The sequence below is a fragment of the Parus major genome, chromosome 13 (assembly GCF_001522545.3).
Source record: "Parus major isolate Abel chromosome 13, Parus_major1.1, whole genome shotgun sequence".
NCBI lineage: Eukaryota > Metazoa > Chordata > Aves > Passeriformes > Paridae > Parus > Parus major.
In genome coordinates, this window is record NC_031782.1 from 270,206 (window position 1) to 294,291 (window position 24,086).

The window sequence follows — 24,086 nt, forward strand, 5'->3', positions numbered from 1 at the left end:
ACTCACAGCACCCTGAGCTCACTCACAGCACCCTGAGCTCACTCACAGCGCCCTGAGCTCACTCACAGCACCCTGAGCTCACTCACAGCGCCCTGAGCTCATTTACAGCACCCTGAGCTCACTCACAGCACCCTGAGCTCACTCACAGCACCCTGAGCTCACTCACAGCACCCTGAGGCTCTCACTGCCAGCCCTGCCCTCTGTGCCATGGGCAGGTGCTGGCACCAGTGCTTCTCCTCACGGGCTGACCTCTGGCACTGTCCTGAGAGCTGGGGCCCCACTGAGGGGCACTTAACCAACAGAAATAATGCTTACAGGTTTAAAAGAAATTTCGTTATCTATATTTAAAGGTTAAAAGATGAGGGTATTGTTTTAACCCAAAACAGTAATTAGGAATAGATTTAGTGCTCACGGACAGGAGGGTAAAATAAATACTGTGAAGGAAGTTCTGTACGGAGCATAAAATTGGAAGTTTGATTCAATTATCCTTCACACACTGTTTAGATCCCACAGAGAGCTGAGCATGGAACTCTTCAGCCTCTCTAATTGAAGCAAAAATCGTTGGAGTGGAAAGTGTCCTAGCTCTTCAGATGTCAAAGTACAGAACACGGGGGGCACCTGGGGCTTTGGGAAACTGTGACAGCTACAAGCTGACCTTTGGCGAATTTAATCCGCAAATGTATTCCCGCTTAGGACAGCTAATGTTTCTAGTTATTGTAAAGGCTTGCTCCTGGATTTAAAAGAACTGAGAATAAATGGATTTCATGATGCAGCTCCTATGTGTGATGCATAACAAACAGGTGGCTTCTGGATCTGTTCAAATGATACAGTGTATTGTAAAACTTTGCAGAATTTATGAATACGTAAGTATAACCCATGCACAATGGGAGAATTATTTTTGCTTCTTAATAAAGGAGAAGGGACCTGGCACTTGTTAAAATGAAAATACACTGAAGGTGGTATCTTCTGAAAAGGAAGGGAGGTCACTGGTTGTGTTTATGATATTCATGGGCATTGCAGGGGCTCATTACTCAGCTGGGCATTGCCTTTGACCTGGCATTTGGCATCTGGGGTCCGATGGGAGGAGGTGATGTGGTACAATTGTTTATTCAAAATATGTTTTTCTTGTTTGAAGCTGCTCTTGCCTCTTACAGGACACCCGCAGGTGGGTGTAGCTTGTGGACAGAGGGAACCCTGTTCCTGGGGATAGCGTTGTGATGCGGTTTTAGTCTTTCTTTCCCGTCTCTCTTTTCCTTCTGGAGGTCCTTGTCCTTCTCTCGGGGACTGGACACCACAGACAGAGGTGTCACTGGCTCGCCCAGAGCCAGCAGCAGTTCCACGTCCTGTGGTGTGTTGGGGTCTGGTCTGCTGCGCTATCGCAAGCACAAGGAGCTGCCAGCAACACAAAAATGATTTCTGAAGCATGATGTTAGCGCTGTGGCTCTCTTTGGCCTGCAAGAGAGTTTTGGCCAGCATATCTCTGCTCTGTGCCACAAGGCCATGGCCAGGTCGTGTGCCTTTTCACAGGGAGTGAATACAGACCAACCTGTGGCTCTCACCCCCTGCAGCCAAGAGCAACCTCAGCCTCAAATACAAGGTGTTTTCCTGACTTAAATGTGCCTGGTGATTATAGCAAGTAACTCACGTTCCAGGATAATTCAGTGAAGGCTTGGGCATGGAGACTTCAGGCTTATGCCTGTCTGATGAATGCTTCTGGCTTGTCACATTAGTAATCCCTGTATTAATGAGTGCCCTGTAACGTGGTGTGGCTGACTGACAAATCCTGCAGTTATGTATGCATATGAGTAAGTGCCAGAGTTCTCCAAGGTGCAGTTTTACAACGTCTTGTATCAGCCTCTGCGTGACAGCATTTCAGAAAACATCCTGGGGAGGCAGGCAGCTGTGGGCCTGGGAATTCACCTTTCCTCAGAAGGTCACAATGGGTAGAACAAGCTTTCCTCCTCTTGCCTCTTGTCCGAGAGTATCCAGAAACTCCTCCAAAAGGCGTGTGGTGATGTGCTGGGTGTGCTGGTGTGGTTGTCCAGCACAGGTGTGGAACATGCTGTCCAAAAGATGTGCATACTGGAGGTACTGGAGTCCTTGAGCCTTCTTGCTCAGAGGTGCTTCTCTACTGTGCTTCTCTAGAATAAGCACCCCCCAAGCAGGCAGTGAATCTCAGCAAAATCTCTGAGTGAACCTCAGAATAATAATAAAGGCTATAAAATCTTGCACCTTTCCAATGAAATTTTAATTCTGATACTACAGTTGGGAGAGGAAATCAAGCTGCAGCGTACCACTGTATTTACGATGTTATCCACCGTCTTTGTCCATTCCCTCTGCATCCTCCTGTTCCTGTCACACTCCCTGCTGAGGTGGCCCTGCCCTGTCAAGCAGCTCCTGTGCCGTGGCACACCGAGCTCTGCAGTTCCTCCCTGGCTCGGGGGTCTCGAGGGTGCTGCAGTGGGCACACGGTGAGAAGGTGCCATGGGGCTGTGCCCTCGTGTGCCAGCTCCCCTGCTGCACCCAGCCAGTGCCCAGCACCCATCGATGAGATTCTTGTGCACAGTGAACCAAAACAGTGCTAAGGTGGGTCTTGACAGCAGTATGGAGCAGTGGGGTGCTGTGGGGTGCAGCCCTGGGTCAGACCCCCGGCTCTGTCCATGCACCTGTTTCCCTTCAGCAGCTGCTGAGCAGTGGAGAGTGAGGTCAGAGGGGACACCGTGGGTCAGATTGAGAGTGGAGAGTAGTGGCTGTTCTCTCACTGCTGCCCAGCATGCATATTGCTGCCTGGCTCGGATTTCTTGTGTCTTGATGCTGCCTACTTCCAATTTCAGGTGCTGGAGTTGAGGGAACTTGCCCCCTGTGAGTTTCCTCCCTGTGTCTGCCAGTGGCTCAGCCAGTGCCAAGGCTTCCTCCTGGACTCTACCAAGACACAAAACTCTTCCAAGTGAGCCGTTGTTTCCCTTGGGTGTGTACCAGATGATGAGTCCAGAATAGAGCCTGTCCTTTCAGAGATGTGCTCCCTTCCCCCATAGCCCTTGCGTTCATCCTCTTCTTTAGATGCCACCAATCCCCCCCATTCACATCGACCTTTGTGGCCATAAGTCACTGAACATTGCTACCCCCTTCCAAAGTCAAGCCAGGGTGCGCCTGGGCCAGCTGCCCATGGGCACACACCTCCTTAGCGCTGCTGGCATGACCACCTCCATGGCCCTCACTGCCTCGCCCTGTCCCGGGACACACAGCTTTCACATGCTCTGGCTCTGCCAAAAACGGGTCTCTTGAAAGCCTCGGATGGGATCTTGCGTTTGGGGAGGCAGGTCAGGGAGCAGCAATCCCTCTGCCTGAAGGCTGCAGGAGCTTCCCCAAGGACAGAGGTGTCCAGCAGGGGGGCAGTGACGCCCCGGGCAGGAAGGAGCAGTCCCCGGGGCAGGCGAGTCACCAGGTATAACCGCGTTCCGAGGGAGGAGGGCGCGTCCCAGGGCGGGAGCATCCCCCGCGGTGGGAGCATCCCCGGGCAGGAGTGTTCCTGGGGCAGGTCTCCGGTAGCAGGACGGTGTTGGTGTCGGTGGCCGGGGCCGCGCCGCGCTCCGCCCGCCCGCGCGGTGCCGGTCGGTGCCGTATGGGAGGAGCCAGCGGGCACCGCCGCCCCTGCGCCCCCCCCGCCGCATTTGGCGGCCGCCGCCGCGGAGCAGGGCGCGGGGGGGGATGATGGATCCGCGGCTGCGGCTGCTGACGCCCCGCGCCCGCCTGCCCGCCGTCAATGGAGGAGGACGCTGAGACCCGTAAGATCAGCAGCAGTTTCCTGCGAGACCACAGCTATGCCACGGAAGGTGAGCCCGGCCCGCAGACCCCGGCCCGCCCGCAGCAGGTGAGACCGCCGCTCATCGCCCCGCGCCCTCCGCCGCTGTCCCGGGACCGGCAGCGCTGCCCCGCCCGGGATGCTCAGCCCCAGGGCGGCGGCGGCCCCGGGGGCTCGGTGCGGGCCCGGCGGTGCCGCTCCGGTGACTCAGCAGCGCCGGGTGTCGCTGGGTGGGCTCCCCGGGGCCGGGCCGGTCCCTCAGCGCGGCGGAGACGGCGGAGCCGGGGCACCGAGAGCCGCCCGCAGCAGCGCCCGGGACGCGGCCGCCCCCATCTCCCGCCCCGGGGCGGCCGAAGCCTCGCGTTCCCGCCCTGTAGCGGAGCCCCCAGCCCTGCCGGGCTGCTCCAGGAGCTCCTGAGCCTCCGCTCCTCCGGCTCCGGGAGAAACGGGAGTCCCGAGCCCTCCGCAAGCCCTTCCCCTCCGCTGGAGCGGAGCCCGCGGGGCCGGAGGGATGCGGAGCTCGTCGGAGCCAGCGGGATGCGGGAGGTGGCAGCGGTTCAGGATCGGTTTCCTCAGCCCCTGAGGGCTTTCGAGGTGCTGCAGGTGGCTGAAGCCGCGCTGTGGGGTGCGGAAATCCTGCAAACGCTGGCTCAGGTCTCGTCAATGGAACAGTTGTCTCGGGGCTATTTCCATACAAGCTGCTTCAGGAAGGTGTATGAATTCTGACGGCGTTGCAGATGCAAGGATATGCCAAGGCTGTTGGACATAGATAATGTCACAGCCCCGGTGAGGCTCGTGGTGCATTTGAAAGCGGTTTCCCGTAATGGCTCAAGAGCGGAGAAGATGGTGTGGCCATGTTCAGTTCAGGCATCAGAACATGAGCTCAGCCTGCACATGATGCTGCAGCCACCACAAAGGCAGCTCCACCAGTGAGGGGTGAAGGAGGGATGGGGATGGAACTGCTGTTGCCTCTGCTGTCCTCCCTGGTAGCTGAACGGCTGTCAACTTCACATCAGCTCTGTCACAACCTCCCTTCGCTCTCTCGCTTCAGGAGGAAAGTGCAGCTGATGTAAAGCAAAACTGAACCCCCCACCCTTTCTGGTAGCACTGACACCTTCAACGAGGCTTCAAAAACCAGACTCCATACCAGAGTCTGAGCAGGCTTTTCATAGCTTAATGAGTAGCCAAAGAGGCTTTCCCGTACTGTGTCATCCTCAGGCTCAGAGGAAGCCAGACTTTGGGAATTTTGTCACATGGCTAAAGGAGCGTTTAGCTAGTGGGAAATCTTTGGCTTGATATAGTAACGGAAAGCTTTGGATACCTGGTGAGCCGAAGAAATGGTGGTTGGTGTTGCTTGTGTGTTGCTGGAATGCGAGTGCTCAGCATGAGAGCCGGCAGGTGCTGGGGTGGGATTGTCCTGGGGAATCCCTGGCTCTGCTGCTCTCCTTGGCTGTTTCACACTGCAGGGGCCCAGCAGGACTTGCTGTGGGGCCAGGTGCTGAGTGCACTGTGGGGCTGGGGAGTGGGCAGACCTGCCGTGGGGCTGAGTGATGGACCTGTAGAGGCCACACCACGCCGATGGGACATTTCTGCTGAGAGAGGTGGTGCGAGCCAGGGCTTCCAGGAGGGTGCTGTGGCCAGGATGGGACTGAGCTCCCACACCTCCCAGTTGTCTGGCTCACATCACCATTTTCTGTTCTCTAGGAAGGATGAATTTGCTGTTGCTGCATTCTAAAAAGCAACTGCAACAGCCAGCAAATGTAAAATCGGGCTATGGCTACCTTGTTGTGACCTGCTGAGAACTCAGGTTTCCTGGTGGGGAAGGGGGGAGGGTTGAGATGAGCCTGCAGTGATTTCTGCAGGTGGCACTGGGAAGGCTGGGGATTTTCAGCGGTAAGATCCAGTTTGTCTGTAGTCTGTGGCTGTATGCTGGCATTTTCAGAAGAACCTTGTGCGTCGTTCTAGGGAACCATAGCAATCCTCTCGGTAGAAATGAAACAGAGACATTTGTGCAGTAGATGACTGAACCAGGCAGTGTGATCCTTGCTGAGGTGGCAAGGCAGGGGGAAGTACAGCAGGGGATTTAATGGCTGTGTATCAGCCGGGAGTTTTTCTTCACACTCTATAGAAGTCCTGACTCCGTGCAATGGTGCTGCTAGAGGGAGGCTGACTGCACTTCGAAATGGTAGATCCTGATAAGATAAAAAAATTAGTTCAGTTTTATTTTTTCGACATGTGGAAAGCAGCATATGCCTAAAACGCTGTGGTATCTAGTTGAGAAAGAAGAAAATCCTTCCAAATGGTGTGCAGCAAGTGCAGACTTGCTTTGGAAATGAAGGTGTCTCTGGTGTGTCAGCTGAGGGAAAGAGCCGGGTTATGTAATTCGCTTTTAGTCAAGTGTCGTTGTCACTTAAATAGGTCTGGTATTTTCATGCAAATATGGGGTGAGGATGGTATTTCACAAATGCACATTTGAATGCCTTGTTCTTGTGCAGCTCGGAGTATTGCTGAGAGGAAAGGGGGCTCTTGTGCTAAATGGACTGGGGTTGCCAGGGAGGTGCTGAGGTGCAGCCCACATCCCCAGCCGTGTCACAAGGTCTGCCGGGCACAGGGGGCAGGGTGAGCGGGTTCCAGGGCAATGCCAGCTCAGATCTCAGAGCACTCCTGCAGAGCAGCAGATCTCCCATGAAAAATGTCCAGAAAATATGCTTGATTTGTTCTTGCTTTGCATAAATCTATTTTCATTGACAATTCTGCTAAATGCCCAGACAAAAGTAGGACAAATTGAGACATTTGAATACAAACAACCTTTGGAGCAGCTTCCACTTCTAGTTGTGCTTGTTGCAGATATGGCCTCAGGGGTCCTTCCTGCCCCCTTCCACCAGCTGGTCCATTTCAGCAGCTGGACCCAAAACACCCGTCTCCTTCAGGCTGTGGGTGTGCAGCAGTGCTGTTCACCTGGCATGTCTCAGAGCTCTTGCAGCAGCTGATGGTTGGGTAAATACCTCCAAACAAGAGAGGAATGACATGAATGATCCTTTCCATGAGCCCTGCCCTGAGCCCTACCCAGCCCGTGTGCTCAGCAGCTTCAGGTGGGACAGGAGCTCAGTCGTGGTTCATCCCAGTGGGACAATGCCTCATATTGGTCCTCCATGTCTGTGCACACCTGCCCTGTTGCAGGTATCCTCTGATGAGGGAAGGATTCTGAGCACCAGGCTGGCCTGGGGGCTGTGGGTCCCTCCTGGGGCAGGGCCAGGCTGGCACTGCCTGTCCTGTGCTACACCTGTGAGCTCAGCCAGGAGCACAACCCATCTCCTCACAGGCTGTTGGCATGGAATTCACCTCTCCAGCCTTGTCCCTGCTCCCTCCTGATGCTGCTGGATGTCCTGGGCTTGGTGTGGAGAGCCCACAGGCCTTGGCCCCACAACAGCTGGGCAGAGTCACCCTTTTGCAGGAAGACGTGGAGACACCGAGACAGAGCCCTTCCTACCGGCATTGTTGTGATGCAACAGACAGGAACTCCTCCAGGGCGTGATGGGCACCCTGCACCCCCCGGGACCTGCCCTGGGGAGGCTCTGGCAGGAGTCTCGGAGAGGACCGTGCATTTTGGGGTGTGTGCATTAACACACTGTGCACGTCCCAGGCCCAGCAATGGCTGTGGGCAGCACAGGCATGGCCCAGCCCTGGCACCCACGATTGCCAGCGTGGCACGGGGAGGAGGACTGCTCTCACCTGGGCTTCATGGGGAGGTGGGCATGGCCAGGTGGTTGTGCTGCTGGAGAAGGATCCTTGGGAGTACTCATGTCCCAAGGCCGTGGTGTGGGGCCACCGTGGAGGGCCATCCTGGCACCCCCTGAGGGATGCTCCTGGTTCCCAATGGCTCTGCCAAGGGACCTTCTCCCCTGTGGGCACGGAGCTGCCCCGGCTGGGGCTGCATGGCCTTGAGGATGTACCGTGCCCTCCTGCTGGGCAGGACAGTCATGGCACCTCGAAGCCACTCCTGGGCCACTGCATGGCTGCTCCCTTTCCCGGGTCTGGCTAATGCCCCTGCAAATCTTTGATCTCCTGAGGGAGTGTTCCCCAAACCAAATAGGTTTTGCTGTTGAGAAATCTACCACTAAGCCTTTATTTCCTTTTCGTGATTTAATCTTGTTACTCCCACTGTAACTCTGTCCACCTCTCAGTCGTTCCCATCCTGCCTGTATCCTGCCCTGCCATCGTGCTGCAGGAGGGGGGAAGTTTGCCTCGAGCTCTCTGTGGTACGGTGGTTGCTTTTTAAAAAATCTCTGTGTAGTCTCCAGGAAAGCACCAAGTGAAGCATTTCTCAGTGCTAGGTTAGGGCAAGAGCTGTCGGGTATTTGTTGTTGCAAACGATGCAAATTGCTTGGAGATCATCTGGATTGAGATTTAATTAATCCGGGAACCTCTGTGAAGTTGTTTTATCACATGACTGCTTTGGTTACAAAACAGAGTCCCATCCTTTCTGCTTTTTATTTACACATGTACTGTGTTTGGACATCCCTTCCTCTTCCTGAGCCTGTGCCCCCCCAGGGAAGGACCCACAGAGATGTCTCCTTCTGCCTAATATGGGATCTCTGCATAACTCAACTGTTTTCAGTGCTCTACGTCAAAGCCGATTTGGGGATACTTTAATCTACAGATTAATGAGAGAATAGATGTGCCTAGGGGCTCAGTAATCTAGAGATTACTGAGAGGACTGGGAGCAGGTAATGATGTGACTGACCCACTGCAGATGCACTGTGAGGAGTGTGCTGGTCACTGGTGATGGCTTGCATCTGTCTCAGTCTCCTCAACTCTGTGCAAGAACCAAGCTGCTCCCTCTCCAGTGCTGGCAAAGCTGGGTCACCCCCAGCAGGCACCAGCAGCCACGTGCAGGGGTCTGGCCTTACAGCCTGGAATTACCTGGTCCCTGTGTTCTGGGGACCTGCTGCAGCAGGTCAGAACCCAGCACGGGTCAGGCCCTCGAGCCCAGGACCCCAGGCTATGCTGTTGGGTGCTCTCAGGGTGATCCTTGGGGTGCCAGACAGGACAGCCTCGTCTCCAGATTTCAAAATGGAATTGAGGGACTTAGCGAAGTGGTCAAGATTTACTAAATGTAGAGAGACCACCTCTGGTTCATGATCCCCCTGAGGTGACCATTGCAGAGTGTGGGAGAACATTAATGGAAACGTTGCATGGTTGCTCTGTTTGTGTATTGCCTGTTGTCTGTTGGAGACAGGACTGGATGTGCTCCTAATCTGACCCAGCAGACTGCCCCTGTGCCTGCTCATGGGAACAGGAGTCTGCAGGGCTGTGCCAAACCCTTGACGCCTCCTCCCTGAAGGGCTGGTGAGATCTGGTGCCTGGAAGGTCAGTAGGTGGAAGGGCTTGATGCCGGGGCAGACTAGGTGATCATCAGCTTCCCTAACTCTGCAAGCCAGCAGGCTTAGAATCATGGAATCATATCATCATTAAGGCTGAAAAACACCTCCAAGATCACTGAGTCCAGATTTGCTTGTTAGTGATTGGTTGGGGGAATAAATGTTTGTGGAAAAAATCCTTTGAGAATACACATATTCCAGCTGGGATGGCTTGGGAGCGCTGCTGTGTGAGCCGGTGCCTCCGTAGCCACTGTCAGAGAGGTGTGTGGGCTGGTGCAGGGGTGAGAGGTGGCAGTGGAGCCCAGGCCTGTTGACCTGGCAGGATGCTGATCAGGCAGATAAAAATAGCGGCTGCTTCCTCCCTGCCGCTCCGCACGGGGCTGTGAGGCTGCGGCCGGGAGCTGAGCCGGGCGGGCAGAGCCCCGGCCCCGGGCAGAGCCCCGGGCAGAGCCCCGGCCCCGGGCACGGCCCCGGCTGCGGGCAGGGCTGCCACAGAGCCCCGGGCAGAGCCGTGTGAGCACCCGGGCTCTGTGGGGACTGCGGGCACCTGCCGGGGTCCGGCAGCCAGGGCTGCCGCAGCCGCTGCACAGCCGGTCTGCCTGGAGCTGAGCAACGGAGCCCCAGATTTCTCATCTCAGCTTCCCTGTGCAGAGCTGCTGCGACTGCCGGGCACCTGGCAGCCCTGGCCAGTGGCACCTGAGCTCTTCGCAGCCCTCCCGAAATCCCCATGAGCTGGGGAGCTGGCGATTGCCCTGCCCTGGAGAGGGGCAGTTGATGCACAGCGAACCCAGAACTGGCCTGGGCCTGACCCCAGTGCTCTGGGAAAGCTCTGGTGAGACAGCACCGTGGCCACCTGCCCCAGGCTTGGGCACTGGAGGCCAGATGTGTGGATGCTGGTGCGTTGTTTGTATGCTGTCAGGAATGCTGTCCCAGGTCGCCTCCCTGCCATCCTCCCAGTAAAGGTGTGATTGTGCTATTGGAGTCAATGTCCTCATTGAGGGCAGCACTGGTTGTTGTTTTTCCCTGACGCACCTGGTTTCTTGAAGGGAAGGGTTGTCCTCTCTTGCCCAGGGGGTCCCGGGATGAGGCAGGTGGTGTGTGGTCTGTTTGGGTTTTCAGCCTTTATCTGCTTAAACCCCCAGCAGCACAGACCTCACTGCAGCTCCAGCTCACTGGTTCAGGTTCAGTGTACGGAGGGTGTCGTGGTACTGTGAGGTGCAGTGTGTACCTTGGGAAGGAGGTGAAGTGCCAGGTCAGGAGCTCCGTGTGTGACACCACAGGAAGCTGCAGGAGCCCTGACAGAGGGGCTCGGGGAGAGCAGAGAGTCGCTTCCAGGCAGCTGAGTATCCAGAAGGATCCTGCCTCGGTGGCAGGAACTGTTGTGCAGCCTTTGTGTTTCCTTTAAAGGCTGTTTCCTCACTTCCTCGGGTGCCACAGCTGTTTGGCCACGCGCAGGGACCATCTCTTCCAACGTCACGCTAAGGCAGGTCCTGGGAATGGAAATGTAACTGGAATAGAAACCAGGAACCAAAGCAGCCGATTAATCCTCATTTTGATCTGCTCTGTCCCGCATTTCAGCTGATCCCCTGGTGCGGTCATAAAACACAACCATTATCTCAGCTTTCCCAATATGCAAACAAATTGCTGTGATTTTCCTACACTTGGATCAGTCCATATCCGTATTCTCTGAACAACAATAAAACATTAATGGAGATAAAGACTGTTATCTCCCTCATGTCTATTTTGTCATTGGAATAACAACTTTAAATGTTAAGAGTGCTGAGATCTATAATGCCAAGCCTGTTCAGCAAAAATAAATCATGTTTCATAGAGCACATTACCATTTATTGCTGCTGTATTATCTGAAGCCAAGAGTGGATGTTAACCCTGTGATAACGTCCTCAAAGGGGATTTTAAATAATTTTGTAGCTTAATTTTAAAATTCTGTTGACTGCCTGGTTTGATCTGCAGCTCATTTTAGCGCAAGGGGTACCAAAGCCAAACATCTCCAAATGCTGATAATGAGCTTGCTGAGATGTACAACAGTGGGGAAACACACCAGGACCCCAAAACAGCTTCTGGTTCAGCTGTGGCTTCAGTGGACCCAGCCCAACTCACCCACATGAGCAGGGCTCCCTAAATGTGCTCACTTTCAAGGTTTTGAAGACTTTGGAAGACCGGTGGGTTTTTAAAAGTTTCATCTTGGTGTTTTCATTCTTGATATCTGGGTCCTCATCAGCTGATAGCTAGCTGGTAGCAGGAGAGACGTGTCTCAGTTGTGATTTGAGGCGTGCCCTGAGCTGCTGTAGCTCCACAGTCAGTGCCCCTGAGGTCCTGCCCCGTCCTCACCCTGCCCTGGCTGCTGGGGACGGGGCAGTGCTGTGCCACAACAGTGCACAGTGATGGAGCCAGCTCCAGACCGGTGTTCTGTGCCCAGTGCTGGGTGTTTTGGTGTCCCCTGGCTGGCTGCAGCTGTGCTGCCGTGGTGGTGCTGCCCCTTGCTGCCTTGGCAGGGCTGGGGGCAGTGCTTGGGCCCCTGCCCGTGTGCTGCTGTATCACCAGGCAGCCCTGAAATGAGCGGTGCAGCCTCGGTGCTGAGTTATCTGTCGTTTCCTTGCATCCCCTTTGGTAGCTCTGTGAGTAAGGGCAAGGAGGTTGGACCCTGATGACCAGCAGCTTCCCTGAGGAGTGCAGGCATTGACCAAACACCACGTGCCAGTGCCTGACTGCCCGTTCCTGCACCAGCCTCGCAGCTGCTGAGCAGGGCTGACAGATCCCTTCCCTTGCAGGCTGAGTCAGTTTTACTGAGCGAGAAGGGGACGAGATCAGGGAGTGCAGGGGGCACCAGCCCTTGGCTCTGTCTCACCACGGAGCTCAGACTGACGGTGCCACGTGCTGGCTGGTGTTGGGGGGCTGTAGCTTGTTTAACATTAAACTCAGTACACAGTGCACAACTCTGGGTGTTTGTTCTCGTGTGTTTGTGGTGCAGCTCCTGCACAAACCCTGCACCAGGGAGAGTGCCCATCTCATGGGTGGCATTCCAGGGGGATGGGGGCCCTGTGAAAGGTGTCTGGAGACCTGCAGGGTCCAGATGTGCAGGCATGAGGCTGTTCAGCCAGCACGAAATTGCCCACAAGAAAACAAGCTTTGCTTCCATGGGGTCCTGCTCTGTAGATCCCTGAGGTGCTGTCCTGAGGGTGGGGTGCATGGCATTGCAGCAGTGGAAGCTCGCTGAACCTATACCTGCCTGTGGATGGGACACGGGCCTGCTGTTCCTAGTTCCACTGAAACCTCTATAACAATTCGGGGGACCCTTGCACTTGCTGTTTCAGAGCAGGAGATGGGGTCTGCTGCTGGAGGTTGGATGTCAGCAAAGGCAGAGGTTGCTCCAACCTCAGCTGGCAAGTTGTCTGTGAAAACGTGCATCTCTGTGGGATCTGGGGAATGGAAGAGAGAGAATTAGAGAGTCTGTTTTGGAGAGCCCTCCCTCACAGTCCCTGAATAAACTTGGCCTTCATTTCAGCAGGCTGACAGATTCTTAATTATAATAACAGCGTGAGCAGTGTTGCTTTGTAACTGGTTCCCCATTGAAAATTTCTGGCTCGCAGGAACGGTGTGCCAGATGTCTGCCTGAGATTGTCTCTGCTTGGGAAGATCTGTTCGGGTAACACTCTCAGCTGGAGGATACGAGTCATGCAGGGATCCAGAGGCACTCTGCTTGTTTGCCTGATTGCTTGGCAGAAGCCAGAGTCCCATCAGAATCTTCACAAGCGTCTTTACAGGAGTTCCCTTCCACAGATTTGCTCTTTGAGGGCACCAGAGCAAACAGGGACCTGCACCTCTATCAGCAGTGACAAACTGTTGAGTTCTGGCTGAGTTTTGGTGATGGTGTTTCTCCACCCTGGCCTTAGGTGAGGGCTCTGTTCTGGGGGTTTGTGCAGAGCCAGCATGATTTCTGTCTGTAGGTGATGGCTGGAGTCCTGCAGCAGCAGGACCCTGTCTGCCATGGTGATGCCTGTGAGTCCCAGGAGCTTTGCTGCCTTTGCTCACCAGTGCTCTGGGCTGTGAGCTGTGCTTCTGCTGTGCTCTTTGTGCTGAGTGGGAAGCAGCCCAGGGGGATGGGTGGAGGGGCTGGAGGCACAGTCGCTGTGGGGAGCCTCTGGACTGTTGCTAGCGAGTGTGTTGTGGTGATGGAGAAAACCTAGTGCTGATGGGCTGTCCTGCTGCTGGCATCCTGGAGGTGTCTGAGGGGAGCCCCTCCACCCCTGCAGAGCTCGGTGGAAGCTCTCCTGCCACAGAGATCTGGCTATGGATCCTGCTTCATACCATAATTTGGCAACTTGATGTGACGTTTCTCATTAGGGGTCCTGCAAAAAGCAGCAGCGAGGTGTTACTGATGGAGCAACTCCAGCTGTGACAGGGTATTCAGCTTTTCTCAGCAATGGAAGTTGTCAGGCAGAAAAACATTGGGCATAAAAAGAAAACCAGAGGTCAGTACCTGTGGCACTAAATGATTGAGTTCACCCAAGATCGTGAAGATGATGCTGTGCAGAGATTACCTTGTAGCTGGGGCTGTTTCTGGTGAGTCCAGATCCATGTTTCCAATGGATGTTGAGATTGTCAGAGTTCCTCTTCCTTGCAGTGCCCATCAGTGGCACCAACAGTTCCTGCTTACAGGCTGGTTTGGAGGTCAGCCTGAGTCAGGCGCTTGACAATCTGATCTGGGTGTGTAGCATTGAAGGGACAACAGCGGCTCTTGGTTCTCATCTGGCACACCTTCACTAGCAGGTCTCAAAGCACTTCACAAACAGGACCTTCCAGAGGGATTTCCTGATTCCTGCCCATTAGTGCAGTGCCAGGCTGGGCATGGCCCTTGCTTTGAAGCTGAAGTCTGCAGTGTTACCTCATTTGCACGGGGCTCTGGGGAGGATACTGAAGTCTCGTCGTATTTGGACATTTGTTCGAATGTAGGAACTTTCTAATTAGGATGTTTATGAGTTAATCACATGTGACACTTCATTTGCTCCCTGCTGCAAGCCTGAGATGTGTATGAGGATGTGGGGAAATGGCTCATCCTTTTTTTGGCTTTGTGTCACCCCAATGCATTATCTCCATCTGGTTGTCTCCTCCCTCCTCGTGTCCCTCAGCTGGAAGTGTGTACCAGTGGCTATTAATAGATGAATCCTGCAACAGTCTGTTCTTGCAGATGGGATCCTCAGCTTCTGAAGCCTGAAACTCATTACAAACAAAGCAGTACGCTCCGTGGTCCTTAATACAATTAGCCTTGCTCTAAGTTGGGCTCTCGGGGCCAAGTGCTGCTGTCAGTTGGTGAAGGCCTGCAGACCCCAACCCACATATTCCCTTTCCCTGGCTGATAATGGACACAGCCACCATGGTTTCTTTGTCAAAAACAGGTGTGAGACCCTGTCCCTGACATCTCTGGCTGTGTGGTCACAATATCCCTTGTGGTTTACAGGTCTGGGATGGGAGGACTGCGGTTCTACGTGTCTTGCAGAAAGATGCTGTCTTTCGAGGCCTTTGACTTTTCCACCTCTCCTACCCTGAACAGCCAAAACCAGCCAGACTGCAGGGTGTCCTCTTTGCACCAAGGTTCTCTCTCAGGCACGGAGGAGCCATCTCCCCCTTTCTGATGGGGCAGAAGGGCAGAGAAATGTTCACAAACATTTTGGGCATCCCTTTTCTCAGGGATGAGCAGCTGTGAATTGAAAAGCCCGTATGGCTGTGGGCAGTCAGTTAGTTAACTAACTAACTGATAACTGTTAGTTAGTTAGTTAGTTAGTTAATTAATTAACTGTGTCTCCACTTGCTACTGTGAACGTCCATGTGCTTGGCTGCACACACACACACAGGGTGTGTCACACACACAGTGTGTCTCACACACACACAGAGTGTGACACACACACACACAGTATGTCACACACACACACACACACAGAGTGTGACACACACACACACAGAGTGTGTCACACACACACACAGAGTGTGTCACACACACACACAGTATGTCACACACACACACACACACACAGACTGCGTCACACACACACACACACACTGCACACACACTTGTCACTACCTCTAGTGAACCTTCTGCTTGCTGGGCTCGGGTCATGGCTCTTGCCTTTTTCCTTCACTCTCCCCTGTCCCTTCCCAGCTCCGCAGCTCCTCATGGGGCGAGTGGGTGGCTGCAGCCATGGACCTGTTGATGTGGGAGCAGCAGGACAGCGGTGCAGGGTGAGCCAGAGCCCTCCTTCAGAGGCAGGAGGAAAGGTTCTGCACAGAACTGCCAGAAATTGCTCCGAATTGTGCTCATGTCTGGTGTGTTTCCTTTTGCCAGGGACCCATGCAACCTGGGGAACCAGAAGGGCTTTAGAGTACTATTCTTAAAGGCTTTGTTTCTTTAATTAAGAGGGCTCTTCTTTCTCTTGAGAAAGGAGCAGGTGAGGAGGCTGTTTTTAGATGAATTTTACCGCTCCTTGTGCGCTCTGGAGGGATGCACTCGGCAGGAATGCTCACGTTCTCATGTGCAGGAGGTGTCTGTCTGTGTCAGGCCAGCTGTCTTGCCTTGTCTCAGCATTTGCTGGGGATGGGCAAAGCATCTTGCCCGCCTTCTTCAGTGCGTTTACAGACTGTGGCTTGACCCTGGGGAGTGACCACAGCAGTGAGCATGGCCAGTGCCGGCTCTCCTCTCCAAGCAGGGGCACCGCAGCACCAGCTCTGCCCTGCAGGGTGTTGTCCCACAGTCATGGTGCAGCCAGGCTGGGGAATGTGTGCTTCTCACTTCCCTGGCTGGGAATGATTTTCCTGGCTCTGGGGAGGAGCCGTGCCCTGCTTGGAGGTACCGCTGTACAGCTGAATCCCAGACTTGGGAAGCACTTTGTTCTTGATCTCCTGATAGCTGCTGCCTCACCAAACCTCTTCCTTTCCTTGCCATCTGTTTCTGACAATGTGCAAAGTTATTGATGAGGTGATGAAATCAGAGGACTAGGGTTTGCCAGGAAAAGGCTTTTTTCCTCTGCGTGTGCAGTCTCAGGCCTTCAAATGAAAGCAAGCCTCTGGAAAAGCTGTGTGTCAGGCTCAGGGCAGCAACTGCTGGGCTGGTATGACTCGTGGGCCCAGCCAGTACCTTCTCAGCGCACATCCAAGTCTGGGAAGAGGTGTAGGTGGTAATTAGCAGTAGAAAGACACCCCATGATATCAGCTGAGCGAGTTTCCCTGTTGGATGCTCAGCGCACAGCGCGGTGTTCCACCCAGCTGCCTCCCGTGTCAGTGTGCTAACAGGCATCCTGGCTGGCTTGGCTGATTTAGCCTTTGTTAGTCCTTGGCAGTGCTATTTGGAGGCTGGAAGGCTATTTTAGGTATTTTTAATTACTTTTTTTTTTTCTTGCTTGGTGAATAGCTGCAGTTATTTAAACGCAGTGGAAAGGGTTACAGGAGATGGGAAGCATTCATGGCATTCTTTTGTGCTGTCCTCCAAAAGACAGAGAAAACAGTATATTCATCAGCAAGTGCTGTTTTCTGACTAGCAGAGTTTGCAAGCAGTTTGCTGTGTTTCTTTCACTTTCCAAAAGCCATTGATTTTTGCAGTGTCACAATTAGAAAACAAGCCTATAAACCGCTGTATTCCTGCGTTTTAAAATGGACTTTCAGCCTCCTACTGTCTTTTTATTAGTTTCCCCCTTCCTAGCCCTGCTGGATGTTGCTGAAGTCAGCATGTTGTAATCGGCCTGTGGAGATCCAGGTCTGGCTGGTGTCACTTAAAACCCAAATGGCTTTGCAATAATGTCCCTGTTCTGGACTTCCTGCGCAGGAGCAAAGGTGCCCACGCCTGCACAGCTCGTACTGCAGCTGTATTGACTGGGAGCACTTGGCTAATCGCTTCCTGTAATTAAATTCTTCACTAAGAATAAAGTTAATCTTCTCAGAGCATATAAAACCTGACCTGCAGCCTGAGCAGGCAGAAATGCTGCTGTTTATAGGCACCTTTATCCCAGTGTCAAGGACCCATTCCCAAAGCAGAAGCAATTAGGATAATTAGCTATTCCTTGTCCTGAGTCAGGGATATGTAATAACAAACTATAAGTGATATGGTAGTTTTCTGCTTGAGGTTCCATAGATTTCTTGAGGTTGGAAGGGACCATTTCTCTCATTCCTCATGACCCTGGTAAGGCACCGCTCTGCTCAGCCCCGTAATGGGATGGGATCACCAGTTCTGCTGGTCAGGGTGCTGGGGATGCCTGGGGCTTTGCTGGGGTTTTGAAGTTTTTTTAGATTTGCATTTTCTCCATTCGATGAAGCTCAATAAGTTTGGCAGAGAGAAATGGATGAGACTTTCCCCAACTTTTTTCTCTTTGTTTACATAAACACATTAATAAACTAATTGCCCAAATCCTTGCTGGCTGGCAGAAGCATTAAGCTTGCTATGGGCCGCTGACTTAAACCATATGGTTTGGTCCCAAGGCTTCTTTGGGTTCTTAGAAGAGGTTTAAAAAGTGCCTGTTTGCATCATTTTGAAACATTAACATTCCAAGTGCAAATAGTTTTGCATAGTTTATTACTCTCGTTGTAGCTTTGCTCATAGTCCAAAGTTCAACTTCAAAGTAGTGCATCCTCACTCCTCATTATTTATGTACAGCAAAACAAAACAACATTAAGTGCCAATCCAGGAGTTTCTGTGTTTCACTGGATGGAGAAACTCAGACTTCTTCTGCAGCCATACCATTTCCTATTCAATTAGTAAGAGCCAGATGCAGAAGGAAGGTAACCTTTCCAGCATCCTTTCCTGGAACACAGACTGATCAAAATCGAGTGCTTATGGAGGGAAAGTATGTGGTACCTGGAGGATGCCAGGTACTTGCCATCAGCTGTTTAATTTGGACAATTACAGTACATTTGTCAGTTCCACTTCTATTCAGAGTGAAATCTACCTGCCAGTTCTCACACGCTGTTTCAGTGCAGCAGTATTTCATCACCAAGCGGTGTTAAGGGTGTCCGTAAGACAGGGTGCTTAATGATTCCCCCAGTTTATTTTGTAATACCCATTGTCTTTGCAGCAAATATTGTATCTGAAATGAAAAATGTGGGTGAAACGTGTGGCAATGCCCCAGTGAAGCGAGTGCTAGGGAGAACCTGAGAGCAGGACCCTGGCGTGCTTCACTGTGAAACCTGGAGTGCCAGCTGGGTTCCCCTGCCATGATCTGGGGCTCCTGCCCATCAGTTCTGCCCCAGCTGATGGACTGTCGTGTAAAGCACTGAGTACAGGCTCCCACAGTCTGCATTCCTCCCATCATTGTGCAGCTATGGGTGCCAGGAAGATGTCAGCCACTGCCTTAGATGGGGACTGAATAAATCAGCGTGCATGGATCATTGAGCCTCTTTGTTGTAAAACAAATGACCTGTGGTCAGTTAATCATACAAAGAAACATCTCCCAGACCTCATGGCATTATTCCTAAGTGCTAAATCCTCTTGCAGTTTCATAAACAGAACCTCTGTTAAAATATGGGGAAATTACAATCTGGAGCAGTGGTTGGAGAGGTGGCCGCCACACACTGTGAGGCAAAAGGAGCGAGAGATTTTTTTTTTTTTCTTCCAAAGGTCTTGTCTCTCCCCCATCTGAACCATCCCTTTGCCTCCAGCTCACAGGTGTCCTTGTGCTGGACACCCGTGCTTGCTGTGCTTGTCAGGTGCTGTGGGAGCCCTGTGGTGGAGGACGCGTGCCCTGGGCTGCTGGACCAGGCTGGACCAGCTCGTCCATGGCTGATGGCTGTGGAACCTCTGGTCCCCCAGTGTCACAGCCACTGGACTGGGATGCCTGTGGGCTGCCAGCCTGGGGCCCTGCTTCCTCTTGGCATTGCCCCTGCCGTGTGATGTGCCCTCTTGGTACCGATAAATCGCCTTTGTTTCCTGCCCTTGTTTCTCCCTGTGGGAAGGGAATGAGTGTGCTGGAAGGCTGCCTGCTCTGGTGGTAACTCCCAAAGTCTGTCCTCCCTCTGCTTCAGTGCTGTCCCCACTGCTCTGTGCTGAGTGCCAGACAAGCGGGAGCAGTAGAAAGGCACAGATTCATGGTGTTGTTTTTTATCCAGATTTACCTAATTCAGTGTTAAATGGCATTGAGGTGGCTCCCAGTCATGTGAAGCTGGGCTCTCTGGGCCACGTCCAAAGGGGCAGCTACCTTCTCATAGCACCTCTCTGCTTGGCCTGTGGTCCCTGCACATCCATTTCTTCTGCTGAAGGCATGGAACTGATGTCTGTTGCTTTTCCATCATGATTTAAAACAAGCCCTGTGATTGCGGTGTCCCAATTTACAGTTCGTGTTTCAAGAAAGTGGCTCTTATGTGTTGCCAGCCCCTCAGCACGTTCACTTGTTAAATTATGCACATGCTAATGAAGTGTGAAAATCAGCCAAATAACAACTCTCTGTAATCGCTTAATGTCCCCAGAGCATTGTGGTTTTTTTTATTATTATTATTTTATGATTTGTGACCCATTCTGAATCATGTTTCTGCAGGGCATTCTTCCAACAACTGGGGTTAATTAGTGTTTTCAGTTTTCCCCCTTCTGAATGAAGCCCAAACGTGCTCACAGCCCACGGTGCAGTTTGTTTTCTGTTTTGAATTAAATAATGCCTAGATTTCTATCAGAACAGGGAGCAGCTTCCCAGCAGACCTGTTAAAATCCACACCCTCTCTCCCAGTGTACGCCTGGGCATATGGGCAGGGACTGAACCGTGTTGAGTGTCCGCAGTTCTCTTGTTGTGATGGCTGTTTTGGGGAAGTGATGCCGCTCCTTGTGCCCCCAGGACAGTTCCCCCATCCCTGGGAGGAAGCCCTGTCTCATCTTGGGGCAGTGGCGGTGCCTGCTCTGCCCCAAGCCTTGCTCTGGAGTCTGGGAGCATCGGTTGGTTCTCCAGCTCTCTGTTCTGCCGTGGTGGGGGCTAGGCAAAGGTGGCTGATGCCAGGTGTTGCTGTGTTAGGAGGATGTGGTGTGGCTAGCATGTCACTTGTCAGTGCCACTGCTGCTGCACCCGCCTGCTGTCAGACGCGGTGTTTGGAGGTGGCTGTGCCAGGGTGCTCCTGGTGCTGGCTCCTCTTTGCAGCGGGGCTTGTCCCAAAGCCTTCGGCATTCCAGGACACCACCAGACTTGCGAAGGCTTGGCTGGGCTGGCAGTGACACTTGGAGCCAGCAGAGGCGAAGCTGCATCTGGGTGGGGATCTGTGAGCTAGAGCTGTGTGTGACCGAGGCCGCTGAGAGCGCTCCGTGGCCCTGCCCTGCCAACGTGGTTCATTCCTGGTGAACCTCAGCAGGCTGAGCGTGAGAGAGGCAAGCCCAGTGCCTTGTCTTTGGATAAGTATTGGGGGAGCCACGGATGGCATATAGAAACAGCGTTGCCTAATGTCAGGTAACATCCAGTAACCTGCAACACGAGGAGGAAAAGAGGTGAAGTACCCAGCTCTCACCTCATTTTTAGAAGGTGAGGTCTGTAAGACAACATACTGTTTATCACTGCAGCTTTTCAGTGGAAGTTGTTGGATGTTGAAATATCTATTGGATGTTGACCATGTGTGCTGCAGACACACTCATTAACCCTTCTCCTCCTGCTGCATCCGGGCGCTCTTCACGCTCACCCCACTCTTCTCACGTCAGCGATGGCCCTGTGTTCAGGGTTGTCATGCCTTGGTGCCACACCATTCTCCTGTGATTAAAGTGGAGTCACAATCTTCACCACTAAGCAGAGCTTCATTGCAAGTGCTGTTCTGTGCTGGCTGTGTCCTCTGCCTGATGCTGGGAGCTGCTGTGCTCCAGGCCAGAAGCTGAGAGCCCCATTCCCGAGGACAGGAGTAGCAGTGCCAGGCAGGCAATCACTTGAAGCAGAATCAGGCATGGCCTGTGACAGCAGATTTGAGGCAGAATCCCAAACCACTCAAGAGGAACGCTGGTGGCCTGAGAGTGGGGTGTTTCACAGATCCCGTTGTGCTGCCGATGGAGCTGCTGGCAGAACAGCTGCCACATCTGGGCAAGGGACGGCTCCCTGCCCTGCCTGGCCTCTTGTGTGCCTCTGCACTTGGCTCCTCATTCGCCACTGATCACTTTTCACTCTAGCTGATTTCTCTTGATGATAAGACCTGACTGGGAGCAGCCAGGTTCAGCTCCGACTCTGGTCCCTGCACTGCGGTGGATTAACAATGTCAAGATTTTCTCAGCCCGAGTTTTATCCAAAATATTTTCCACTGATCCTGCCTGGGGAAGCACCATGTTTAGCTTCAATGATACAGCCCTGACACCAGAAAAAGAGCTTCCAGCGAAGGCTTTTAATTCCCTGTCAGAAGCAACTTAATTAAATCCCATCTGACTGGAAGAGGGTTTTCACAGGATCTAGTGAATGTCCATGCTTCCATTTGGAAACCTCTAACATCCCAGAGTTTATTCCTGGTAACAAATAAGGGGCTTGTTTCCACCAAAGATAGATGCATGTAGAAATTTGTTATTTTTCAAGCAGAAATATTTGTTATTTGCACTTGCAGTTTATAAACAAGTGGTTTCCAGGGTCTGTAACTTACCTGCAGGAGGCAGGAATGCTGCCTTGCCCACAGGGACCTTGGGCTTCCCCAGGGACTTGTAGCATTTGGGTGCTTTCTGCACCCCAAGCAGCAAAACTTGTAAAGTTCAAAGACAGGCTCATTTATAGCTGCAATCTGCTCCTTCAAGCTGCTGCACAAATCACTTTTAAGCAATTCATTTCAGTGGCTCAGGATGTCACTTAATGAACCCAACACTAAATTGAAAGAAAGAAAGTTTAATTAAAATACTGCAAGGAAAATGTCTCGAGACAAGCTCTTCCAGGAGCAGATTGAAAATGATGGCACAGACATCCGTCTTCCATGGGAGGAAATGTTAAAGCGGAAAATATCATTTGTAAGGAGTTTTAGAGAGGGAGCAGATACAGCATCTGTTGTGGTCTGGCCCCATGCAGGGCCTGGGGGTTATGGGGAGCTCTTGCACAGCCTTGTGAAGGGTTTGTGCCCCAGCAGGGAGTGAGTGGAGGGGCCATGGCAGGCAGTGGCATTGAGCCACAGGACCTGGCAGTGGTCTCCTGCACAGGAATCGCTGAGCCCTTGGCACTCTGGAGCCGGCACAGCCCCCGGAGGAGCCCGAGTGGCACCAGCTCCTGAAGGAACCAGGAGGGCAGTGGGGAGTGCCAATGCCACCTCCCAGTGAGGGGTCTGTGGGCAGTGGGACTTGGCTGGGACAGGGGAAATGCTGCTGGCAGAGCTCTGTGGTGGCTGATGGCAGTGGAATATCCTGTCTGCCCAGACCTGGGGGCTGAGGTGGGGGTGGCACAGCCCAGTGCTCTGGGTGGCACTGCCTGCCCCAGTCCCATTGTGCTGCCATCTTACTCAGCACAGCCCCGGATGTTGGATTAAGCCATTTTTAGCTGATTAAATTCAAATCTGTGCAACAAATGCCAAGGACTGTCTGCAGAGTGTTTGGGGTGTTTGCTCTCCCATAGAATTGGAATTGGAGCGTTAAGAGCATTTTTCAAATGGCACCACTCTGACGGGCGCGGCTTCCCTGGCTGCTCGCTGTGGAGAGGTGGATGATGGCAGAGAGGGCTCGGTTTCCCCATGCACGAGGTGTTCCTGTTCTGTCAGCACCATTCCCCATTTGCCTTCCCCATTCCCCACCATGTGCCAGGCCCGTGGTGTCTCTCCACTGCTGTTCCTCCCTGCCAGCCCCCTGTGTTCCTGTCCTGCTGCTGCCTCCCTGGCTGAGCCTGCTGCAGACAGCTGCTCTGGTCAGCCTGGGCCCAGCTTTGCCCACGGGCAGCCCTCGCTGGGGTGCCCAGGAGTGCAATGTGTTTTGTGATCCCTTCTGGGTCCCACCCTGCAGCTCAGTGCCAGGTTTCTGTGAGAAGCTTCTGTCACAGTAGGTGCGTGTTGTGCCTCCCGTCTTCAGCCAAGGGGCATCAAACTGGAATAATGTGACAGAGAATGCCATCACAGCAAGATGGTAGCAAAATCGGGTTGTAAGCTGAAAATAGCTGCTCTCCGTGAGAGCAGAGCTTGCTGCTCCTGAATTTTACTCACTTAGCTGACGTTTGGGTACTTCTAATTAAAATTTTTAAACAGTCAATAGTTTTTGCTGATCAGCTAACAGATGGCTGCAGCAAGATGACCAGAAAGACAGACTGCATGGCACAGAAGTGTGCTGGAAAGCATCCATCCCCGTGTCTGCACACCGACCCTTGGGCTGTAAGAACGACCCAAACTGGGGGCACATCCCAGATCTCCTGGGTTTGCGAGGCAACATCCCCAGGGCTCGGGCACTGCTGAGGGTCAGAGCTGGTGCTGCGCTGTTCACCACACTGTTACCTTCTGAGAAAAGCAGCTTTTGTGTTCCCCCCGCTGCAGATAAAGATCTGGTAAATACAAAGAGCTCAGTATTGTTCCCATCTGTGAGTTCCTGCTTCCCGTGTCAGATGCTCAGGTTTTCAGCAACCAATGATGTCCCTGGAAGTCACAGGTTTTCAGAAGGTATTTTGGAACCAGGCCACTTTTGGGCTGCTTATGTTTTCATGCCAATGCATGAAAAGTGCCCAGACAGTTCTGTGGCACAAATCATTGGAGTTTTTAAAGATTTTAGTGTGGAAAGGGTGGAGACTCAGACAATGCTCAGCTGCTTTTTACAAAGTCTCATTTTTTTGAGGGTGTATTTTGCAGATGGACTTGGATTTTCCATCACTGTTCCTAAGCCCAAATCAGCCATTTTGAGGAGGTTGTGTCTGCTGTGCCTCTAAGCCTCTTGGCACAGGGATGGCAGCGTAAATCCTGCAGTGAGCCAAGGGACAGAGCAGTTCTGAGTTGCCTGGAATGCTCTGGCAGTG

General features: G+C 53.0%; 1 protein-coding gene across 2 annotated transcripts in view; it reads left to right on the forward strand.

The window, feature by feature from the left end:
- The window catches only part of PPP2R2B (protein phosphatase 2 regulatory subunit Bbeta), a 65,895-nt gene that overhangs the window by 15,233 nt on the left and 26,576 nt on the right, over positions 1 to 24,086 (forward strand). The window contains exon 1 of one of the 2 annotated variants that reach the window (XM_015642183.1): positions 3,650 to 3,833. The exons of the other annotated variant lie outside the window; for it this stretch is intronic. Coding sequence (XP_015497669.1) covers positions 3,764 to 3,833 — 70 coding nt within the window. The 5' untranslated portion in view covers positions 3,650 to 3,763. Of the gene's footprint in view, positions 1 to 3,649; positions 3,834 to 24,086 lie in introns of those variants that run through there. 2 annotated transcript variants of the gene reach the window in all.